General features: G+C 47.7%; 1 protein-coding gene and 1 long non-coding RNA gene across 6 annotated transcripts; both read right to left on the bottom strand.

Moving 5' to 3' along the window:
• Positions 1 to 500: 500 nt before the first annotated feature.
• LOC148218049 (uncharacterized) lies at positions 501 to 8,075 on the bottom strand. 3 transcript variants are annotated; one of them, XR_015800618.1, is made up of 4 exons: positions 8,012 to 8,075; positions 6,836 to 6,952; positions 3,193 to 5,129; positions 501 to 2,838 (listed from the first exon to the last, which is right to left on the bottom strand). It is a non-coding gene; the product is annotated as an uncharacterized LOC148218049 (long non-coding RNA). The 3 variants fall into 3 exon arrangements; XR_015800617.1 differs by having other exon boundaries at positions 501 to 2,825; XR_015800619.1 differs by having other exon boundaries at positions 501 to 2,822.
• A 4,956-nt stretch (positions 8,076 to 13,031) lies between these two features.
• Positions 13,032 to 16,378, bottom strand: LOC148218048 (class I histocompatibility antigen, F10 alpha chain-like). Of its 3 annotated transcripts, none has more exons than XM_088158011.1 (8): positions 16,253 to 16,378; positions 15,218 to 15,481; positions 14,696 to 14,971; positions 14,151 to 14,423; positions 13,954 to 14,058; positions 13,831 to 13,866; positions 13,679 to 13,711; positions 13,032 to 13,303 (listed from the first exon to the last, which is right to left on the bottom strand). In XM_088158011.1, exons 1-8 carry the CDS (start codon positions 16,326 to 16,328, stop codon positions 13,287 to 13,289), a joined length of 1,080 nt encoding a protein of 359 aa, XP_088014137.1. In that variant the 5' UTR covers positions 16,329 to 16,378; the 3' UTR covers positions 13,032 to 13,286. The 3 variants fall into 3 exon arrangements, with proteins under 3 accessions (XP_088014137.1, XP_088014138.1, XP_088014136.1); XM_088158012.1 differs by having other exon boundaries at positions 13,032 to 13,300; XM_088158010.1 differs by lacking the exon at positions 13,032 to 13,303 and having other exon boundaries at positions 13,521 to 13,711.
• Between the last annotated feature and the right edge of the window lie 7,252 nt (positions 16,379 to 23,630).

Here is a 23,630-nt window from a genome sequence, read left to right as displayed (position 1 = left end):
CATATGTTCTGATGATAAAATAGCTCTCTCTTGTGAGGGTGTTCTCTCATTAAGGTTATCACTGGTTATCTGTTAGATAAGGGATAAGATACATAAAAGATCGATTACAATCAACAAAACTTAGCCAATTCTATCATGTAATTGACCCAGGGTTTCACAGCATGAGAAAACAAAAGAATAATGTCCAGTGTGTCCTAGGGAAATGGGAATAAATGACCATTGTTTTAAAGTCCAAATAGTCCATTAGCTGGAAATGTTGATCTTTGACATCACTGAATGTGCTCTTGGATCCTGGAACAGGGAATAACTGAGGAAGGTTAGTAGGAACACTATACCATGATGTTGACACAAGGCTTTTGTTGGCAATTTGCCTGTAAATTTCCAGACACAGCCATGTCTTGGCAGTCCTACTTCTGGTTTTGTTCTGGCCACGAAGGCTGCATGGTGATTAGGTTCTTTTTCTTCTCACTGGGCTTCATTTTCTTGGAGGCAACTGATGTTTGGCTGAATGAACAGGTGACTACTTTGAACTTGTTGATGATAAAAACACATGCATACCTTCTCCTTAAGTTAATGACTTAATTAGTCTTTGTAAATTCAATTAATGAGGTTTACCTAAAAATATTTTCTTTTTTTTTTGTATAAATATTGCACTATTCATATTTCCTTAGGAGTTAATTTCCCCTTCTTTGTTTTAAAAACAGCATGCGTGACTCTTGCACTGAACATGAAGGGAACATCAAAACAAAACAATATATATAGTAAAACCAAAAACTTACAGCAATCGGGAATAATTCAGATACAACAATATAAAACATTTCTGATAACAGATATAATTAATAACACATGTGAAATTACAGGATTACCAATCACTACAACATTGTACCATCATCCCAGCGTCTGCAACAGCTGATAAGCCTCAAATCAGTGAAGAAGTGGATAATCATCACCGGAAAATGATTTAGGACGAAATGAGCGCAGAGCCGCCTGTGGCTGCAGTGCAGAGGCAGCTCCCAAGTCGGGCAGCAGACGGCGGGGGGAGAGCTCCGGGCCCCGCGGGGAGAACGGGAGCCTGAGCCGGCGGCGCTGAGCAGCGGGGGCTGCAGCCACCCGAAAGGGGGGTGGGAAAGCGCCACAGCGGGGAACGGGGGGGCTGTGATACCCCCTGAGCCGGGGCCTGAATCCTTAAAAACCGGAATAATCACGGAGAGAGACCCTCTAACTAATTAAAGTTACAAAGTGGTGTGTTTATTCACCGGCACGGGAGTCACCTCCCAAAGGCGTGACCGCCCCGAACAAGGTTCTTTGCCCTCTATTTATTGCCCAAGATCTTACATACAATACATGTGCATAACCCCAGCACCTCCCATCCCCATCCCATATTAAAATGAGCCCATTCGTCCTTCACACGTGCGCAGTTCTTCTCTTGAATTGGGTCGGTGCTCTCGAAATGGGTCAGTGGTCTCGAAGGATGAAGTCAGGAGAGTCTTCATCAGGGCTCTGTGACCCTCTGGAACAATCCAAGGCCTCTTGCTTTGTGATTAACGGTTTATTATTTTACGTTCTTCTATACATAAATTCATAATAGCAGATAATTATACCAATTAGCTCTTGCCTAAGCATCCAGTAATTGTTAACTTAGCATTTACCTACCCAACTTACATCTTGCTGATGGGAACTACTTTTATCCTTAGCAAAAATCTTAACTTTTTAAAATCATCATTCATCCCCCACTCCTTCTTCAAATTTAGTAAATTATTTTACTAATAACAATGCTTTGTTTACTTTTCATGCTTTAGCAGTTCTGGTAGGAAAAGCTTCTGGCCACCCTGTAAAGGCATCTGTTCATAACAACAGGTATCAGTACCCCCCTCTCCTGGGTAGTTCTGAAAAATCTATTTGCCATTGCTGCCCAGGTCTATAGAATTTTTCTAATTTGTGTAGGCTTTGGTTTGGGTTTATTTTTAGGATTACTTTGGAGGCAAGGCTGCATTGGCGAGTCGCCTGAATTACTGTGCTTTGTAAGTTTCTGGCGATGATTCAATTTTTCAAATAATTGCACAGAGCATCAATTCCCCAATGTGTTTTCTCATGTTCCTTTTTCACTAATAACTATAACATGTAAGAGGGGATCACAAGCCTTCCTTTTCCTCTGGAATAGCCCACCCCTCCTGATTATAACTTTCATTTTTTTCCCTAATGAGCTTTTTGTCCCTTTTATTGTATCTTGGCTTACCTTCAATAGAGATTTGCCCATCTGGAATTAAAGCTGCCTCAATTGTTTTAGTAATTACCTCACCTTTAGCTGCTTCTCTTGCCTTTCTGTCCGCCAGCTCATTTCCTTCTTCCAATTCAGAGCTCACTTTTTGGTGTGCCTTGATGTGCATTATAGCTACCTTTTCAGGTAACTGAACTACATCTCATAGTTTTAGTACTTCTTGTGCGTGTTTAATATTTTCCTTGTGAGTTCAGCAGTCCTCTTTCTTTCTAAATAGCTCCGTGTGCATGAACCACCCCAAATGCACACCTTGAGTCTGTATAAATGTTAATTTATTTTCCTTTCACCAGCTCTAAGGCCCGGGTTAAGGTGATTATTTCAGCTTTTTGTGCAGGTGTTTGTTGGCAATGTTCCAGACTCTATTACCTCCCTGTTTGTGGTAACTGCATACCCAGCGTGTCTTTTTCCACTGATGATGGAGCTGCTCCCATCACTGAACCAGGTCTCAGCGTCCTCGAGAGGGGTGTCCTGCAGATCCGGGTGAGTGCAGTAGGTGTCTGCAATGGTCTCCAGGCAGTCATGGATCACTGGTTCTCCCATACTCCTGCTGAGGAAAGAAGCTGGATTGACAGTATTAGTTACCACAATTCCAATATCATCTTGTTCTACCAGTATGGCCTGGTACTTCAGCAATCTCTGTGGGGAAAGCCAATGTCTCCCTTTCACCTCCAGGACTGCAGACACTGTGTGGGATACTAACAAAGTCATCTTCTGGCCCAGGGTGAATTTGTGTGACTCTTGGGTGTTCAGTGCTACTGCAGCAACAGCTCTGAGGCACCCTGGCCACCCCTTGGCTGCCGTGTCCTGCTGTTTGCAGAGGTAGGAGACTGCCCTCCAGTACGGGCCCAGGTCCTGTGCTGGTATTCCCAGAGCAATCCCCTGCTTTTCATGAGGAAACAGAATGGTTTACTCACGTCTGGAAGTCCCAGGGCTGGAGCTGACATGAGTCCCTTTAGCTGGTTGAAGGCTCGTGTTGCTTCTGTTGTCCCCTGAAGATCCCTGCTCCCTTCCCTGATTAAGGCACACAGGGATTTAACTAACAGTCCATAGTTATAAATCCACAGTCTGCACCACCCTGTCATGCCTAGAAAGGTTCTCAGTTCTTTCACTGTCTGGGGTTTCAGGGTTTGGCATATTGCTTCCTTATGGTCTTGCCCCAAGGCCCTTTTTCCTGCACTCACTTCATAGCCCAGGTAAATAAGTGTCTGCTTCACCACCTGGGCTTTCTTTTGGGATACCTGATACCCCTGCAGGCCCAAAAAGTTTAGGAGGCTTACTGTGCAATCCACACATGCCTGCTGGGTCTGGGTGCCTATTGAGAGCTCATCCACGTACTGGATGACACATACATTCAATATGCTTCACATACTGAAGCAGCTGTCCTTCTCCTGGTGGGGGTTCCCAAGACTCCAAATCCATTGCCAGCTGCTCTCCAAATATGGTGGAGGAGTTCTTGAACCCCTGGGGTGGTACACACCATGTGAGCTGAGTTTTATGTCCAGTTTTGGAATTCTCCAATTCAAATGCAAAAATTTTCTGGCTGGCTTTGTGGAGAGGGAGGCAAAAGAAAGCATCCTTCAAATCTAAAAGGATAAACCAGGTTAGTTCAGGTGTTAAATGAGTTAACAAGGTGTAAGCGTTGGCAACCACTGGATATAAATCTTTTCTTATTAACAGCCCTTAAATCTTGTACTAACCTATATGATCCATCAGGCTTTTTCATGGGCAAAATAGGAGTATTAAAATCAGATTGACACTCTTTTAATAGTCCTATTTGCAAAAAGTTCTCGATGATTAGACTGATTCCTTCTTTGCCTTCCTTTTTCAAGGGACATTGTTTGACTCTTACCAAATGTTTTCCCTCTTTGAGCCTGATTTGCACTGGTAAAGCATTCTTTGCCCTCCCTGGTATTTTAGAGGCCCACACTCCAGGGAACACCAGATCTGTTATTTTCTTAATAAATTCCTTCTTCATTTTCAGCTTCAATTTCTCTGGTTACTAGCATTAAGTTTAACAATTCCACGTATTGTTGATCTTCTACCTCCAAACTAATTTTCCCATCTTTAAATATTATTTTTGCTTCCAACTGCTCTAGCAGATCCCTGCCCTAAAGTGCAGATGGAGCTTTAGGCAAGTACAAAAATCAATGAATTCCCCCTCTAGGGTAGGGCCCTCCGGTCCCCTTCAATCCTCCTTTACCTGAGCCACCACCCCTTTTTCGGTCACCTCTTCTCTGTTTGTCACCCCTTCCTAGTTCTGGACACTGGTTTTTCCAGTGTCCAAATTTCTAGCAAAATGTTTTTTTTCCTGGTCGAGGTGGTCCTTGTTTTGGGGCACCTTGCTCATGTTTCCCTTTTACATCTTCCTGTATTATTGATATTTATTTCTTCATCCCTGGTTTACACCCCTGTTCCTGATTGCTGAAAACTCTTCATCCTCGTCCAGCAAAGTCTCTAAGCCCCAGCTCGTTGGGCCCCAGATCTTCTGGAGCCTGATGTCACTTGTAGATTGCCCTAAAAACAAGTTTACCAACTGTTGTGTTCCGTCAGTGGATTCAGGATCCAGGGTGGTGTGTCGGTGCATTGCCTCTCACAACTGGTCTAGAAATTCAGAAGGGACCCTGTTTAATAGCATACAGGGCTGACCAGTTTATGGTTCTAGGAATTGCTCTTTCCAGCCCCTTCACTATCAATTCCTGGTATTTTGTTAGCTGTGCTGATTCCTCTGGCCTATTAGGGTTCCAGCCTGGATCCTGAAGGGGAAATAAATCCTTAACATCCTCCTGTGTTGTTCTGCAATCATCCTCGGCCAGATCCTCAGCCACCTTCAAAGCCAACTGCTTCTCTGAGTCTGTTAAAGAATCAAGCAGTAGCTGGAGGTCAGTCCAACCAGGCCTTTGCTGTCTAACCATAAACTTCATTCTCTTAGCACCACTCATTGGATCGCTCTGATAACTCTTAGCAATCTTTTCCCAGGAATCCAGATCCAATGCAGAAAAGGGAACTTTAACTGGCACTGTTGTTCCCTCAGAGGTTACTGTCTCCCTCAGAGGAGTCTCTCTAATTTGTTTTCAGGTCCTTGATGCTGTGGGACCCTGTGGGGAGGGCCCTTCCTCCTCACTGTCACTGGGGGTGACGGTGGGTACAGTCAGGTTGGCTCTCATGCTTTGGGAATTGGGGGGAAATCCTGCTTTAATTCCTGTTCTCCCGAGGGAAGATGATGCAAGGGACGAAGTGGGGATAGAGGCTCCCTCCCCTTTCCTGCCTTTTAGAGGGTGTTTTAAGCAATTCTTCTTTTTCTTTTTCCTGAGCTTCCATACTATATATCTTGTCAGGATGTGTGCATCTTTGGTTTATTGAACACTTACTGCAACGTCGCTTGGATTTTCCCCCGTTAGCTTTATTATCTTTTTCCAGAGGCAACACTAAAGGGTCAGATGGTGGCCTAATCCCACAATCCCTTTGCCACTTGTAGTGATTCCAAAGGGTGGAAAACTTCAGGATAATAACCTCCTGCAATTTTTGTTCACGCCTAAGTAAAAGCATTAGCTGTAACAGTTTCATAGTCACGCATCCCGGCTGGTGGCCATTTCACCCCTCCTCAAGTCTATAAAGTGGCCACCACTGCGGGCACAGCTTAACAAGCTCTCTCTTGGTTTCTGTACCAACATGGCCCACCAGCTCTTTCCAACGTGTCAAAATACATCCCAAGGGGCTGTCTTTAGGAATCTCTCTGCTCTCACTCGCCCCCATGCTGAGAGTTCCTCCTCTCTCAACGCCTTTTAATCTTGTCCCAACTCCGAAGCTTCACCTGGTGATAATCAGGTACAAAGGTACACTGAGCACACTCACCCCTAAGGATCTGTGCTGGTTTCTGTGGGGTTCCTGAAATCCCGTTTTCTAACAGCTCAAATATTCTATTGCTACCGTGTGCCTCCTGACCAGTGACCAATAAAATCCATATAACTATCTGGGTAGCCTTTTAGTCCTTTCTGTGACAAAGATCGCAAATTCCATTTCTAGGTATCCTCTACTTGTATACTTGCCAGACCCACAGTTGTCGACAAATTACACAACGAAACACAACCCACGGGTTACAGTCACAGCTCCCCCTTGGACAGGGAAGTTCCTTTGGCCTGGGATCCCCCTCCCTGAACCTTCTATTCCTAGGCATATAATTTTACCAGCAGGAGAGAAAGGGAAAAGATAAAAGCAACTGAAGGAAAAGGGTTAACAGTGAAAGCAGCGAACCAAATCACTTAAGCTCTGCAATTATAATCTTTGACACAAGATGGCTGTGTTGCCTAAAGAATGAAACCTTTCCACACAAAATGGCGATATCTTTCTAAAATACTCACAACGCGCACTACACAACTAAAAAAAAAAAGTTCCTTTTTATTCACCTCTAAAGGAATTAATGTATCACAACCAAACACTTCCAAACACTTCACTCACAACACTTTTACAAAATGGCAAAATTCAAAACAAAAATTCGTTTTCTCCCCCTTCAAATTTCTGATCACAGTTCGCTGGCAAACCAAACCTCTCTCGTTGTACCTTGGGCTGAATATTCACAAAGCCACGCCGAAAATCCGGCAAACTTCGGCCAAGGCACAATTCCTCTGCGGGGGGAGGGTAGCTCTGAACTCACGTCGCTGCCTCTCCCCTCCGCACCTAGGGACCAACAACAATTGTCAGAATAGTGCCCCACACAATGGTGATTTTAAAGCCTCACAAACAACTAACTATATTTTCTCGCAGTTAAAACAGCCGCAATTAAAACTTCGGGGTTGGACGGAAACCGAGAAATCTTGCTCAAAGCTGCAAACCCGCAGTACCGGGTACCGGGGTTACTCCGGAGTGTGCAGGATGTAATTTCAAACCGCACCCACATTGCTCGCTTCCTTTAAACACAAAACAAACAGCTTAAACACAAAACTGCCGCTCTCACCCGGTAATACACCGTTCACAATCTCACTGCTTGCACACACACACAGCCAAAGCTCACACACACCAGCCAAAGCTCACACACACACAGCCAAAGCTCACACACACACAGCCAAAGCTCACACACACAGCCAAAGCTCACACACACACAGCCAAAGCTCACACACACACACAGCCAAAACTCACACACACACAGCCAAAGCTCACACACAGCCCAGCCCCCGCGATTCAAGTGTAATACAAGTGCTTTGGGTTCCTCCGCCCTCCCGGGTGTATCTCTTCTGCTAATCAGCCGCAAATCTCAAAATTCTTCCACAACCTACACATACATAAATTCAAAACACATACACTACTTTGCGAACATGCTCCCAAAACCACACAAACCAAAGTACATACAGCACACCGCTAACCCACAGTCTAAGCACACAAAACAAGTTCCATCCACACGCTCAAGAACACACGCACATCTGGAGCACACAGACTGTGATCACCATATTCTGCAACCCAAAAATGGAGTCACCCACACACCACCACTCGTGACGGATCCCTCAAGCTAAAAGCCCACCACGCTGCTTTTAAACCACAGATAGAACTGGAGCCACCACAGCTCCCGTACCACAGCCCTGCCATGAACGCTGTTATTGCCCTGCCCCAGCTCTGCCCACGCTGCCGGGCGAGCTCCGCTCCCGGCGGCCGCCACCGGCCCCGCTTCGGGACAAGAGTTCCTGGGGCTGTTACTGATCTCACCCGGAACACAAACCACTGCCAAATTCCACGGAAACTTACAAACAAATCCACTTCAGGCTTTTTCACTGCGCGCTTGACGTCTCGCAGCATCTTATCAGTTTGCCTTTCTTAAAAGTGGTTATCTTTAATTTTTAACCATACCTTTTTTGTCCGTATCTCCGGCAGATCTCGTTCTTTCCCCCGGGGCGCCAGCGAGGAAAAGGAGCTCTCTTCCTAGGAAGATCCCAGGTGGGCGCCCAAGAGGGATCCCGAACCTCGCTGGCCCTCGGCCAGAGAGAAGAGAGTCCTGCCGCGGTCACCAAATGATTTACCAAAATAAGAGTATTGGCCTATTACTGATACCCAACTGTGACGGACAAAAGACTCTTTAGCAATTTAAAGTTAGAAAGTGTATGTTTATTCAGTGCTGGGCAGCAGCCTGAGGTAACCCTCCAATACACGCTGCAAAATTACAGGTGATCACAGAGTCGATTTATTGACAAAAGCATCAAACAAATTCATAATACCAGCCTCTCCCATCCCCCCGCTTCCTGTGGTAATTAGCTTGAATCGCTATTAAGCATGCGTGGTTGGCTTCTTGAATTAAGTCTGGGGTCGTTTTTGTGGGGAGGGGTCTTAAAAAGAGGAAGAAAGGCGAGTCTTCCTCGCCCTGAACTCTCGACCGTTTCTATCGACGACAATACAAATGGCTTCTGGGAGAACTCAAATTTTCCCTCCCTTCATGACTTTGAATAAGTTTCTGCTTGCAATTGAAACTACTTACTAGTTTCATCTGTTCCCGTTGCAAGCACAGCCGAGCAAACATAAAATGACAGTCAATAAATTATTTAAGTTTCAGATAACCATCTGAAGGCCAGTTTCTTCTAACTTCTAACTCTTAATTATTTTCAGCAAGGCCTATGTTTATTCAGCGCCGTTTAATAAACTCTAGTAAATAACTAACTTTTAACTAATCCTAATTTCTCTAAGACTAAGTGTTTCACTTGGGTGACACATTGTAGTGTATGCACCCCATGCCACAGCAGCTGTACACAAACTAAAGGGGGGACATTGGCTGGCCGGGAATAGGATGCTTAAATACCAATCGCTGTTATTAGAGCAGGATGGTGTTACCTTGGGAACAACTTCTGTTGTTAAGCCTGCCATGTTTGTCCTCCACCTTAACTGACGATGTGCCTGATCAGGACTGTTTGCAGACAATTGAAGAGGTCTATTCCAGCTGGCCAGACCTGAAGGACGTGCCCCTGGAAAATCCAGATCGGGAGCTTTTTACAGATGGCAGCTAGCCCAGAGAGGACATGAAAACATTTCAACATTTTTGTGTTGAAAAATCTTTTGAAACATCTAAAACAGGTAATAATAGGAAAAGGAATGACTGACATTGTACAATCAGTAGTGAGCAAATATAAAATCTGCTGTAGAAACAACCCTGATATGAGGAAAAGAGTTGTGTTAGGAGTAACAAAGGCCAGGCATCTTCCTGGAGATTACTGGCAAATCGATTTTGCAGCATTACCAGGCAAACAGGGACACTGGTCCATACTGGTATTAGCTGACACTTTCAGTGGATGGCCGGAAGTTTTCCTCTGTCACACTAACACAGCCAAGGAAGGAGTGAAAGTTTTGCTCAATTATGTAATTCCAAGGTTTGGGGTTCCCTTGGGGATGTCATCAGATAGGGAACAGCACTTTGTCACAACAGTGGTTAAAGAAGCGAGCCAGATTTTGGGAATTACTTGGGATCTGCACACACCTTACAGACCCCAAGCGAGTGGTGAAATTGAACGTATGCATGGGACCCTCAAAACACAAATTAGCAAACTTGGTCAGGAAACATCCATGACATTGGTTCAAGCCTTGCCTGAAGCTTTACTGAGTATCCACATCCAACCGAGGTGGAGGGATAACATCAGTCCCTATGAAATACTGTATGGCAGCCATATCAGATTCCACATGTTCCAGGTGAAATTCACATGAAGGGCAAACTTGATTCACAGAGATATCTAATGGCTTTGGCTCCACATTGCAGAAGCTCCAGAATTACATCCTGCTATCCAGACCCATAGGACTGGACACACCTGCACATCCCTTCCAGCCTGGACACTGGGTCTGTGTGAAGTGGTGGGACAGTGATCCTCTGCAAGCCAAGTGGAGAGGACCATTCCAAGTCCTGCTGACCACCTTCACTGCAGTCAAAGCTGCTGGCAAAGGATCATGGATTCACTGCTCCAGAGTTAAGAAGGGTTCTGCTCCGGAAACTACTGAAAGAACAGAGATTGATGCAGATAAAAATATGTTTTCAATTATTCCTCTTTTATGCCCAAAGAAATGTTCATAACAATCATTATTCTTCTTTGCATGATAGCCAACTGTGCAAGACATTTCTACTGTTAGATATTTATCTATTATTAGATATTTATCTGCTGATAAATATTTCTTATTGTTAATTACTATATTTTAGATACTTATCCATTATTAAACACCTATTATTAGCAGATATTTAGAATAGAGACTTGACAAGGTAAAGGCCTTGTTAAGCTTTTAAAGGGGGGGAAAGATGCCTTAATTTTCAATTTTCATATTTTTCAGATTCTGTGCTGCCCTAGTGCGTGACTCTGAACTTCAAATAAAGTGTTAGCAAGTTCTCTTCACAGCTTAGTTAGACAAAACAATCTTTTTACAGTCTGAGAACCAAGGACACTGTTGCAGCTTCAGGCCCAAAAATTGTAAACAACAATGAATTGAGGAGAGCAATCTGGGTGAATGAGACTTCATAACCTAGAGCTCTAATTGGACAATTAACCCCAAGATGTAAATTGACCAAAACTGATAAAAGTGTGGAAATCTGTGACCGCTCGTCCATCTTGGGTAGAGCCACGGCCGGGCTCTTGTACTGCCCAAGGTGAATCCTTTGAAGGCCTTTTAGTAAAAACCTCCTTGACTCCTTTAACTCTGTCCAGCCTCTCTGGGCATCAGTTGGAGATTCCCCAGTGACCCTGGTGATCCGTGTTGGGAAGACACCTGGCTGGGGGGCTCCACATCTTCCTGGCTCCCTGTGGACACCTGGATGAATGCAGGGGCAGGAACGTCCATTGGGGCCCAAACTGACATTGGGAATTCCTTGGGGAGAGCAGATTTGTTGACTTCAAGCCAAAAAAAATCTTCTGCATTCAGTCCTATCTTCTGGTGGCATGCAGGAATACTGAATGGTCTCAGAGGTCTTTTCCAACCTCAGTGATTCCACGGTTTTTATTTCCTATTGCCCAAGGGTGTCTTCTGCAGCCAAATACTGATGAACTGGAGCAAAGACCAAGATTTTAGAGACAGTGGGGTTCTTCCCTCCCACCAAAGTACATGGATCCTCATCTGGCATGGACAAGGAAATCCCTTTCTTTTGGCCTTGATTTGCTTTTCATTTTTCTTCATGGGGTAAAAATAAAAAAATAAAAGTTCTTCTTGGGGTAAAAACAAAGACATTGAACTGAGACATGGGTGGGGACGTGGGGGGATGTAGTAATTATGTTGAGATGGACATGAGTGGCATCATCAGCAGTCCTTTATTAAAAACTTTTCATGCCTTATTTCAATGGACTTCTCTTAGGCAACTCTGACTCCTTCCCTCACAGGCAGCTCCACACAGCTCTGACTCCTCCTCTCTCTGCAAGTTTCCTTCTTCCTTCTACATGACTGGCTAAACCTCATCCTGTCCCTTACCCAGCCACCTAACCCTGTCTGTCACAACTTCTTACCTTATCTGTCCCTTGCACAACCCCATGTCCCTTCTCTACTCACAGCACAGCCAGCAGACTCCACTCCAAACTGCAGCAGATCCTCAGACTCAAGCTCCAACTGTGACTGTGACTAGTGGCCAGCTAGCCCACTCTTTTATAAAACACCCATCCTCATTGGGCAGGCAAGGCTGTTTCTACCTCTCAGTAATCAGTACAGGTGTAATTCATTGGGAAACATTGCCTTCTGCACTATCCTTTCAACTTATCTTCCCACACTTATTCTGTAAGGCTTTTCTTATTTCCTATAGTTATGGTCACCATCATCTCATGGTCATGGTCACCTCACAGTCACCTCATGGTCACAATCATCTCACAGCCATGGTTGTGTCATGATCATCTCATGGTCTTGATCACCACATAGCCATGGTGTGTTGTGGTCATCTCATGGTCACCTCTTGGTCAAGATGTGTCATGGTCACAGTCATGATCATCTCATGGCCTTCAGGATTTCAGGGCCGTGGTGGTGTCATGGCAATCTCGTGGTCATCTCATTGTCACCATCATCTTATGGTCATCTCATGGTCACGGCCATCTCATGGTCATGGTCATTTCCTGATCACCATCATCTTATGCTCACGGTCATCTCACTGTAATGGTCACCTCATGATCATGTCACTGTCACCTCATGGTCATCTCATGGCCACGATCACATCAGGGTCACCCCAAGGCCATGGTTGTTTCATGGCCAACCCATGGTCATCTCTTGGTCCAAATCATCTCATGGTCAGGGCTGTGGTTGTGTCATGGTCACTCTCATCTCACGGCCATCTCATGCTCGTGTCATGGCCAGGGAACTTCTCCAAGATCCCGAGCCCCGATTTTGGGACACTCAAGGACCTTTGGGGACAATGAGGCCTGGTCTGACCCCTCCCCCCATCCCACTGCCCCTCCAGGAGCCCAATGCAGCCAAACCCTCCTGGGGACACCTTGGACATGGGACACAGAGCAGGAAATGAATCCTGGGGGATGGAGCTGGATGTAGCTGGCACGTTCCAGTTCTAGTCCTGCTGTCGCCGTTCTGCTCCTGGTGTGCCCAAACTGTTCCCAGTGTCCCCATTACACTCCTGCTGTCCTCAACTTGATTTTGGTGTCCCCATCCTGCTCCTGCTGTCTCCAACCTGCTCCTGGTGTCCCCATTCCCATTCCTGCTGTTTCCATCTCTGCCCCTCCTGTCCCTATCCCCAGCCCTGCCCCTAGTGTCCCCATCCTTGTCCCCAGTGTCCCCATCCCCATTCCTGGCTCCCAGAGAGGAACTGCTGGACACTGGAGGAGGGAACTCGGATTTATTGCTCAAAGCAGGATTTATTGCCCCAAGCAGGATTTACTGCCCCAAAGCAGGATAATTTCACAGCAGAACTAAAGCATTGGGAATATTTGTGGTTCCTGGCTTCAAAACACTGGAAAATCAGAAATGGATCCATTAGCAAAAGCTGTGGGTGTCTGGGAGCAGCAGGATGAGCTCTGCTGGCAGCTCTTGGTTTCCTGGGAAGAAGGAAGGGGCTGGATCCAGCTCCATGGATCACTCAGGCAGTGGTTCCTGCTGGGATGAGAAAAGATGGTGTCACCCTGTCCCTGTCTGCATCCCGCAGGATGGACCTGGCTGGAGCCCATGGAGAGCAGGAGCTCCTTCAGAATTCTACCTGATTCCCCCTCCAATCCTGCTCTATCCATCCTGCCCCAGTAGCCCTCCGGAATCCCTCCCTGATCCTGCCCCATTCATCCACCCATCCATCCATCCATCCATCCATCCATCCATCCATCCATCCATCCATCCATATCCCGTTTTAGAATCCAGCCCCAATCCCACTTCACAATTCCATCTGATCCTGCTCTGATCCAGAATTCCTCCATGATCCCAATCTGTCCATCCTGCCCCAGTCCTCCTCTGGAATCTCACCCTGATCCCACTCTGTACCTGCATTCAAGCCGTTGGTTCCCACATCTTTTCCTGCAGAAAGAGAAGATCCATGAGATTCCAGCACGGATCACACACTGGGATTAACCCCAGGATCCATCCTAGGATCCACAAAGAGGGGATCCAGAGCTGGATCCACCACTGGTACTCACCGGCTGCTATGTTGTATCCATTCCTGTCCCTCCTCCCTGTGGAAAAAGAGTAGGATCAGTGTTGGTGGTACAGGATTCCCAGAACAGTGCTGGGTGGATCCCGTCCCCCATCCTGTGTTTTACCAGATTGGCGCTTCCAGACAATGAATCCAATGAGGACAATGAGGATGATGATGGCAGCGATGGACACAGCAACCACCACGACGAGATTCCCACCAGAAGTTGGGTCTGGGAAATGCAGGATGGTGAGGAGAGGGAGGGGAATCCCCAATGGGGAATTCCAAATTCCCAATTCCCACATTCCACATTCCCAGCCTCACCCCAAGCGTAGATCCCGGGCTTCAACATTCCAGGATGCTCCACCCGGCACCGGTACTGCTCCCACTCCTCCGGCCGCGCCTCGATCCTGGCCCAGGTGTGGAAGGTGCCGTCGCTGTTGGGAACGATCCCGCCCCACTCCGTCTCCTGATCCCAGATTTCATCCCCCTTCATCCAGTTGACTGCAATGGAGCTGGGATAGAATCCGTACGCGTGGCAGGACAAGATCAGCGTCCCGTGTTCCTCTTTTCCAGACACATGGACATCAGGGGGCTCTGGAATGGGATAACAGTGAGAGACATCCATGGAATTCCATGGGAATGGGATGGGGGTAAGATCAGCCCCTGGAATTTCCACTGGAATGGGATGGGGCTGAGATCTGCCCCTGGAATTTCCACTGGAATGGGATGGGGGTGAGACCTGCCCCTGGAATTCCCACTGGAATTGGATGGAGGTGAGATTTGCCCATGGAATTCCCACAGGAATTATCATGTTCCCAAGTTCCTCACTCCTAAATTCCACATTCCCACAGGAATTCTGCTCCCACCTTTGTGGCCCAGCTCCTTCTGTCCGTATCTGACGTATTTCTGGAGCCATTCCGGGCATTCGTGCCCCAGGTAATTCGTCCAGCTCTCAGCATCGTTCCCTTCACGTTCCCAGCGACTCCTGGTGATCTCAGCAGCGCTGTCGGCAGCCACGAATCTCCTGGATCCCAGGTCAAAGGAGGTGAAATCCTGCCCATTGTAGCCATCCCGGTAGGATCCACGGACACTCCCGTCAGACAGGAGGTCACAGCCGAAAAGCCGCTGTACAGTGTGGAGACCTGGGAGGATTGTACCCACAGAGAGCCATGGAATTGTGTCCCAGCCCCATAGAGCCCCATTCCAACCCCAGAGTCTGATGGAGACCCACAGAGCCTGATTCCAACCCCATGGATCCACATCCCAGCCCATGGATCACAAGATATCCCATACCAGCCTAATGGATGGATCCCCATCTCAGCCCCTTGGCGCCCTGTGAATCCACATCCAAGCCCCATAAATCCCAGCCCCACGATCCCCTCACTCACCTCCACTCTGATTGTACCAGTCTTGCAGTATATGCAGGTTCCCAGCAGCCACGTTCTGGCTCCTCTCACAGATCTGGGTCTTCCTATCCCAAAATCCCTGCTCGGCTCCATCCTTTATCCACTGTGTCAGTGGCTGCATCCGGCCCCTCTCGCTGTCGTAGCGTGTGAGGGGGATCCCATCCAGGTATCCAATGGCCATGAACTGGGGGATCCCTGGGCTGGGCTCTGACACCGCCACATCCAGGTAACGCAGGGAGTGGAGAACTGGAGGGACACAGAGATTTGGGGGGGTTGAGGGGGTCATGGATCAATGAAAGAGGAACTGGGATAGCCGGGAAGGGAGTGCATTCCAGTGTCCAGGAATGGGGGCTCAGGGGACCCCCGGTATCAAGGAAAGGGGGATACAAGGACTGGGATAGGTGGGATGGGGGTTCCAGGGGATCCCTGTGCCCAAGAAAGGGGGATACAAAGACTGGGAGAGGCGGGATGGGGGATCCAGGTGGCCTCTGTGCCCAGGAAAGGGGATCCAGAGATCCCCGGAGTTGAGGGAAAGGGGATCTGGGAGCTGGGACAGGCAGGAATGGAGGTCCGGGGGATCCAAAGGTCAAGGAAAAGGGCGGGACTGGGGTCTGGGAAAAGCGAGATGCCCGAAAAGGGGGTGCAGGGGGTCCCAGGCCCGGAAACGGAGATTCAGGGATGTCCCAGTGCCCAGGAATGGGGGCTCAGAAGGTCTCCCATGCTGCGATTCGGGGTTCAGAGGGATCCTGATCGCCAGGAATTGGGAGATCATGGGGGTCCCGGTGCTGTGTAACGGGGTGCAGGGAATTCCCGGTTCCAGGAAATGAATGATCACAGAGGTCTCCATGCCCAGGAATGGGGGTTCAGGGGTGTCCTGGTGCCGGGGAAGGGGATGGGGGGAGTCACAAGACCCAAAATGTGGCTATGTGGGGGGTTCCCGAGTCCAGGAATGAAGGTTTAGGGTTTAGTCTGGAAATGGCAGTGCAGGGAGATCGCGATTTCGGGGGCCCCACTCACCTCTCGTCGCGCCCCCCGGGTCCCCCAGCAGCCCCAGGAGCCCCAAGAGCAGCCCCAGTCCCAGCGCTGGAGCCATCGCGCTGCTCCGCTGCGGGCCCGCCCCCAGTACCGGCCCCCAGTACCCGCCCCGGCCCCAGCACCGGCCCCGCCCTCAGCTCTGACTCCAACCCCTCCCCCCCCCCATTCCTGCCTCCATATCCTGTTCACCAATGGAAGATCGATATTTAAGTGACGTCACCGGTCGCCGGGTAGATCCCGGTCTCACAGGTTGGGACGCGGAAGCGAACGAGACCGAGGGAGCGCGGCGGGGAGTAGGGACGGGGGAATCCCAGAGAATTCCTCTGGATCCCCGCTGCGACCCCCCTGGAGCTCTCTGAGAACCACCTGGGACCCCCTGAAACTCCCCTTAAGAAAGCGCCGGGAGTGGAGAACAGGGGGCACATGGAAATTTGGGAGATCCAGGGGCGCAAAGGTGAAGGAAAAACGCGGGTCTGGGGTCTGGGAAGGGCGGGATGCCCGAGAAGGGGGTGCAGGGGGTCCCAGCACACGTGACGGGGGTCCAGGAGGGGGTCTCAGTACTGAATAAGGAGGTGCAGGGGGGGTCCCCATGCTCAGTAATGGGGGTTCAGGGGATCCCGGGGTCAAGGAAAGGGGGCTGAGGGCAATGGGGGGTCCAGAGGGTCCCTGTGCCCAGGAAAGGGGGGGTACGGGTTGAGAAAAGTGGAGACTGGGGGCTGGGAAAGGCAGGAATGGGGGTCCAGGGGGTCCCGAGGTTAAGGAAAAGGGGGGCTGGGGTCTCCGAGAGGGAGAGGGCCAGGAAAGGGGGTGCGGGGGGGCACTGGTTCTGAATAAGGGGGTGTAGGGTGGTCTTGGTGCGTGAGAATGGAGGGTTTGGGAGGGTTTATCTCCTGGATGTGGGGGCGCACGGGGGTCCTTGTACCCAGGAAATGGGGTTCGGGGGCGTCCCGTTCTCGGGTTTCAGGGTTCAAGGGGTCCTCGTGTCTGAAAATGGAGGTTCAGGTGGGTCTCGGTGCCCAGAAATGGTGGTTCGGGAGGGGTTCCGTGTCCGGGAATGGGGGTTCAGGGTATTCTAGGTTCCAGATAAGGGGGTGCAGGGGTTTTCAGGACTGGGGAACGTCCCGGTGCCCTGAAATGAACGTTCAAGAGGGTCTCTTTGCCCAGGAAGGGGGGTTTGCCCAGAAATGGAAGTGCAGGGGGGTCCTCGTGGCCAGAAATGAGGGTTCAGGGGGTTCCTGTGCTGGGGAATGCATCTAAGGGGGAATTTCCTTCCTGGAATTCAAGGCTCAAGGGGGTTCCAGTGCTCAAAAATGGGGATGCAGGGGGTGCTGGTTGTGGGAAAATGAAAAGGTAGAAAACTCTCAGAAAGCTGTGTGAAAGCAAATCTCAGGATGCAGAAATGCAAAAATGCTCAAAATGCAAGGACAAGAAACAAAAGGGCTTTGAGCTGTGTACAGATAGGCCTCAGGAAAATATGTTAAGCAAGCCAGTAGAAATATGTAATCTTAATAATGAAACTTTATCCACTGTTTTAAGCTGTGGTAACAGAGACTGATAGCACTATGGATTTAATTAGCATATGCAGTTTGATAACCAAGATGCCTTGGCAAGAACAGACAGAGCTTTGAAGATTACAAGAAGATGGGATCGTCTGGCTGACAGAAAAGAAGATTTAACGAAGTAGAAATGTAAAGTTTGTCTGTGTGATGTTTGTCTCAATGAGTGTAGTAAAAAATTACTTGCCTTCCTGAAAATGGTATATAAGCATATGTAGCTCACAGTAAAATTTGGATTCTGATCACAAATCAGTAGTCCCCATCTCTCTCTCAATTGTTGATAAGCCCACACTCCAATGCCAGCTTTAGCTTGAACTCCCAAACTCAGCCCCAGTTCCTGCCCTAAGGCCAACACCGTTCTTGGACCTAAGCCCAGTGGCAGCCCCAGTCACACTCCCTAGCCCAAGCCTGGCTCTAAGCTCGAGGCCACTGTGATAAATACATTACAGTGTTTGCTTTAGCAATTGTTAGAGTGAATTCTATCTGTTTTCTAAGGTTGACTTTAGTAAAAGAAGTTTTGCTAAAGGTTAGGGATCTTTTAATGTGAATGTTGTGTTGTGATAGCAATGCTGGTGAATGTCACTGTAGAGGCAGGTGTGACATGCACAAGGCACACTCCATTTCAGAAGGCTGATATCCTGTTTATTACAACAGCATGCTGTCTTTTGAACCCTCTACACAGTTTACACTTTCTTCATTGGTTACAATTAGTCAACATAACGTTCATTGGTGTAAAATATCTACACCTGTATTTTCCACAAAACTTTTCTAAGAATACTTTTCCCAGCTACAGGTTTCTTCTTGCTTATCTTCTTCTCCTTCTTCTCTTCTTGGTTAGAGAATACTTCTCAAAACAAACCTCATTCATTAACCCTCTCTAACCCACAGACCAGCTGTGGGTCCTACTATAATTCTCCCCTTTTTTCTTATTTAAACTAAAAACGCTGCTAAGGATTTTGCAGGGTGCTTGCAAAAATCCAAGCAGACAGCAGGGGACAAAGCAATACTTTAACTTACAAAAATGCCATTTGATTATTCTCATCCTCAAACTGAGAACATTCCCGTAAACTGACCCATTGTAGTCTAACAAGTCATTACATTACATACTCTCAAAATCCTGGCATCCATAACCATGCTCTAAGAATAAAAAAGGTACATTAACAAGGCACATAAAAGATGGATTTTCAAATACCATTACAGACTCTGCAATCCCTTGATGACCCATTTGTGTTTTAGTTAATAAATTTTAGTTAAATAAATTTTCCTCCATATAGAGTTACACTTTGTGACCAAAAGACCAAGTCATCTGTCCAGTCACCAATCAGAAGTAAGCAGCATCCACTTAACTTTACAACTGGCTGCTGCTGTCATAATACAAGCAAAACTAGTTGCTTAAAGTGTGGACTTTCAGCTACTAATTCAACACCCTTATACAAAATCAATACCTCTCTCCTAGGTACATTAAGTTCCTCTCTTTTGAGGTAGTAAATGCAAAGTGAAAGGAAATGGTACAAGACACATTACTCAGTAAAAAGACACATTACTCAGTACTGCCATCCTCTCCGTGGAGGAGAACAAAAACCCAAAGTAAAGGTAACATCCAACAATTTAAATTGGCGTTTTCAGCCTGAGTCAATGTCGCTATTTATTTTGCCCTGAGTGATCATCTTCACAGAGTGTTCTTTAAGAGCCTATGCTTCAATCCACCTGATGGTCGGTGTCTTCCACACGTTCTACTTCAGTTATGGGATCATCCATCCTGTTCCTTCGGGTGTGCTCCGAGTACAGCTTAACACAGCAAGCAGCAACCCAACGAGGGCCATCCTCTGTCAAAACACAAGCATACCCTATTCCCCGTGTTATTAATTCCACTGGGACAGTCCACATTCCAGTAATTAAATTCTTAACCCATACCTTAACATCCTTACAAAAATTCTACTGTTTAAAATTTAAAAAAGAAAAATTATGAAATATAGCAGACAACTGTGAATCAGGTGAAGGACACAAGAAGTTTAACATGTGAACAGCTTTACCCAATCTCACTTGAGGTGATTCCCATTTACATTCCTCCTTTTTTATTTTTGAATTTGGTGCTTCAAAACACCATGAGGCCATTCAATAATTACTTGGCCTGTCAGGGTATGGGGGATACTGGAAGAATGTTCAATCTCCCAGGCATGAAAAAATGTTTGCAATTTCTGTGAAACATATGCTGGACCATTGTCTGTCTTTACATGCAAGGGAACAGCTAAAATAGAAAAAGCATGACAAAAATGATGAATTGCATCTCGAGGTGTTTCACCTGCAAATGCTGATGTAACTATAACATGAGAAAAAGTATCAGCTGTAACATGAACATGCTTTAAATGACCAAATGACAGTAAAAATCATTTGGTTTAGAAGTCTTTGTTCCATTTCTTTATTTTTATGACAATTTCATATATCGTAAGAGATAAAAATGGATCAAATAAAATCAAGCTCAAAATGAAAGGAGTTACTCGTCAGCATCATGAGAGTATCCATGGGGTTGGGTTCAGTGCAGGGAAGAGCCTTTTTTGGAGGTGTTTCCACCCCATATCTTGGTCTTTGCCCAAGTCCATCACCATTTTGCTGTGGAAGACACCCATAGGCCATAGAGAATCAAAATCATGGAACTACTGAGGTTGGAAAAGATCTCCAAAACCATCCAACATTGCTTGGTGCCACAGGAAGAAAGGATTGGATGGAAGAGCCGAGACTTAAGGGTTGAAAGTCAATAAATCCACTCTTTCCAATGAATTGCCAATGTCATTCTGAGTCCTAATGGATGTTCCTGCCCCTGCCTTTATCCAGGTGCCTAAAGGGGTGGAGACCACAGCCAGGTGTCTTCCCAACAGGGATCACACGGAATGGGGGTCACCAGGGCTCTGCCCAAATGGGGTCACTGGGGATCATCCAACACCGATCCTCCCATGGGGGATGGAGCTGGAGCAGAGCACGAAGCTCTTCCTGCACTCAGACCATTCACAGGGCTTCCCTTACAGGTGGGTCCATTTGTGTGAAGTCAAGTTAGAGCTCTGTGAGAAGCTCTTCCCACACTCAGGACACTCGTAGGGCCTCTCCCCAGTGTGGATGCGCCGGTGGACAGCAAGGACCCAGTTGTGTTTGAATCCCTTCCCGCAGTCGGGGCAGCGGAAGGGCCTCTCCTCTGTGTGAATCCGCTCATGTAGGAGGAGATTGGAGCTGGTGTGAAAGCTCTTCCCACACTTGGGACACTCATAGGGCCTCTCCCCAGTGTGGATGTACTGGTGTTTTCTCAGGTTGGAGCTCCAACCAAAGGTCTTCCCACATTCCAAGCAGGTGTAGGGCCGTTCCCCTGTGTGGATCACCTGGTGCTGCAAGAGATCAGATCTCTTTCTGAAGCTCTTCCCACATTCCCCACACTCGTAGGGCTTTTCCCCAGTGTGGATCCTCTGGTGCTGGATCAGCCAATACCTCCGGCTGAAACCCTTCCCACACTCATGGGGCTTGTCCCCTCCAGGAGGTTTCTCCACCAGCTCTGAGCTCTGCCTGGATCTCCGGCCGCCTTCCCGGCTCAGGGAGGGTCTTTCCTCCTCGCAGCTCCCTGGGCTGGGTTTGCAGCCCCTCCTCGAGAGGGATCTCTGGGGCTTTTCCTCCTCCTCCATCTGCCCACACCTTGGGAATGGAAAATCCTGGTTTGGGGGAAAAAAAAAAGAAAAGAGCTCCATGGAATGGGTGTTCCTTCTTGCCCAGGTTCATCTCTGGAAAGTCATTGGGCATTTTGTGTCTGAAAGAACCTCCCAAACACCAAGATTCAGAACCAAAATCCTCCTGTCTTTGTTTGAGAGACAGGAGTCTTCTAAGAAAGGCACGAAACTCTTTTTGAAATGGAGAATGTAAACCCCTCCCTCCAAATTATTATAATTTTGAAAATAAGGGGCTCTCAGGCAAAGATACGGGAATAGAAATTACAGTTCTTTACCAGGAAAATTAAAATAGAAATACAATATTACAAAGAACAAACCCAAAACACTGACCTAGTCAGAATACAACCTGACATCCCGTCAGTCAGGCTGTTGGCAGCAGTCCCATTAAATGGTGGCTGCAGTCCTCCTGGATTGACAGATGTGGTTCGGGTGAAGCAGTGCTCCTGTAGAGGGGTGCAGTTTTCCTCCAAAGGTTCAGTGATGATGTGGAAAGGTCCAATTTTTCCTCTGGAATCCAGTGGAAAAGGGATGCCTTAGTGTTCCAAGTGTCAGTTTTTATCTAGGTAGGAAAGGCTTGGCTCCTCCCCCTGGCTGGAGCATCTCCCAATGGGATGATGGAATTTTATCAGTCATGCAGTGGGACTCAATGGCCCATTAACAGAAGATATCTTCCTGGAGGAAGGATGGGTTGTGGAAAAGATAAAGAACACTGCCCCACCTGGTTTTTAACAGATGGCCCATTAGCAGAGGATATCTCCCACAGAGATAAGGATCACTGCCCCACAGATGGTGATAGAATTTGTACTTTTGGTCACATCCTGTGACCTAAAACACATCCCCTGCTCGCCAGGGCCTTGAGGGGCAGCTGTCCAGATGGGCCAAGGTGTGCCAGCAGCTCCAGCCGTGCTGGGGAGCCTTGCCAGCTCTGGGCCCTGCTGTGCAGGAGGGTCCCTGTGTGAGCTGGGGCCTCAGCCACTCCTCTCTCCACACTCGCCCTGCTGCAGCTCCACCATCCCGGCCAAGAAGGCGCGACTCTCCCTCGCCCCCAGGGAGCCCAAGGACCGTCCGGTTTGACAGCTCTCACACACGGCCTCAGCAGCAGCAGTCGCCCAGGAAAGCAGAGCACCAGCCCTCCCTGCCTCCCCCACGGCCCCCCAGCCCGGCCGTGAAGCAGAAGCCCCCCGAGATCCCCCCACCTCCTCCCCTGCCCAGCCAGCCACCCTGGTCCAGCTAGGACTGAAACTGGGCCAGCCACGGCAGGACTTGGGCCAGCAACAGCTTGGGGCTTCTGCTCCTCTCTACAAATAACACGTGTTACCTATGTTACCTATGGAAAACATCCAGATGCAGTTTTCATACTGTTGGGCCTTCAACAGGAAGGGCTAAAAATGCTTCCCATGCTCTGTCTCATCCTTTGCTGTTTTGATTTTCATACACCTGAGCGCTGGCTGAATCTCTCCAAAGAACATTTTTAGCACTGCATGTTTTACCCCATGTATAGATGGGAAAACAAATATTCTGCAGTTAATTTTTGGTGTGGTTAGCCACTCACATTTTGAGCAATTAATTTTCCATGGTACCTCTGCACTTTTCCTTACTATCAATAAAAAGTACATCTGGACATGAAAATCACCACTATTACTGAGACTCACCTCAAAGCCCAGAGGAGAATCTAGCACAAAATATTCTCCCTGTGTACTGCACAACAAGAACTATTCAGGGGAAAATACAGTGGCAGCTGAGGCTTGTGGAACTCCCAGAATACTGAGCCTGCAGAGGAGGCAAACAGCCCTGGCAGTGGCTGAGGGGACTTCTCCTCACAAACTCCTCTCAAAGTGTGTCACTTCAGCAGGGGAAGGCTTTCAAACCTTTGCCTTTCCTTCCTCCTGTGCTAAAATTTAAGGCTCCTCATGAGACAATACTGACCTACAAACAATTCTCCATTCCTCAGCAAAGCTACTCAGGTGTTCAACTTAAGAAAGAGCAAAACTAAAGCTGGTCAGAAATTTTTCATTAAGGTCTATTTGCAGAGAAACCCCACCATATGTTAGCAAATATTTATTAGCATCAGTTCACTGAAAAGAAACCCAATCCTAT

Source organism: Sturnus vulgaris, unplaced genomic scaffold (genome assembly GCF_052056855.1).
Source record: "Sturnus vulgaris isolate bStuVul1 unplaced genomic scaffold, bStuVul1.hap1 Scaffold_195, whole genome shotgun sequence".
In the NCBI taxonomy this organism is placed as follows: domain Eukaryota; kingdom Metazoa; phylum Chordata; class Aves; order Passeriformes; family Sturnidae; genus Sturnus; species Sturnus vulgaris.
The sequence above is the reverse complement of the archived record's forward strand: the minus strand, read 5'-3'. Positions and strand labels throughout refer to the sequence as shown.

Bases quoted from the DNA above. Each gene is read 5' to 3' on its own strand.
- LOC148218048 (XM_088158010.1), bottom strand. From the start codon at position 16,328: ATGGCTCCAGCGCTGGGACTGGGGCTGCTCTTGGGGCTCCTGGGGCTG. The intron at 15,482-16,252 runs GTGAGTGGGGCC...GTGTCCCTCCAG, and splicing joins CCCGGGGGGCGCGACGAGAG to TTCTCCACTCCCTGCGTTAC. The intron at 14,972-15,217 runs GTGAGTGAGGGG...CAATCCTCCCAG, and splicing joins CTGGTACAATCAGAGTGGAG to GTCTCCACACTGTACAGCGG.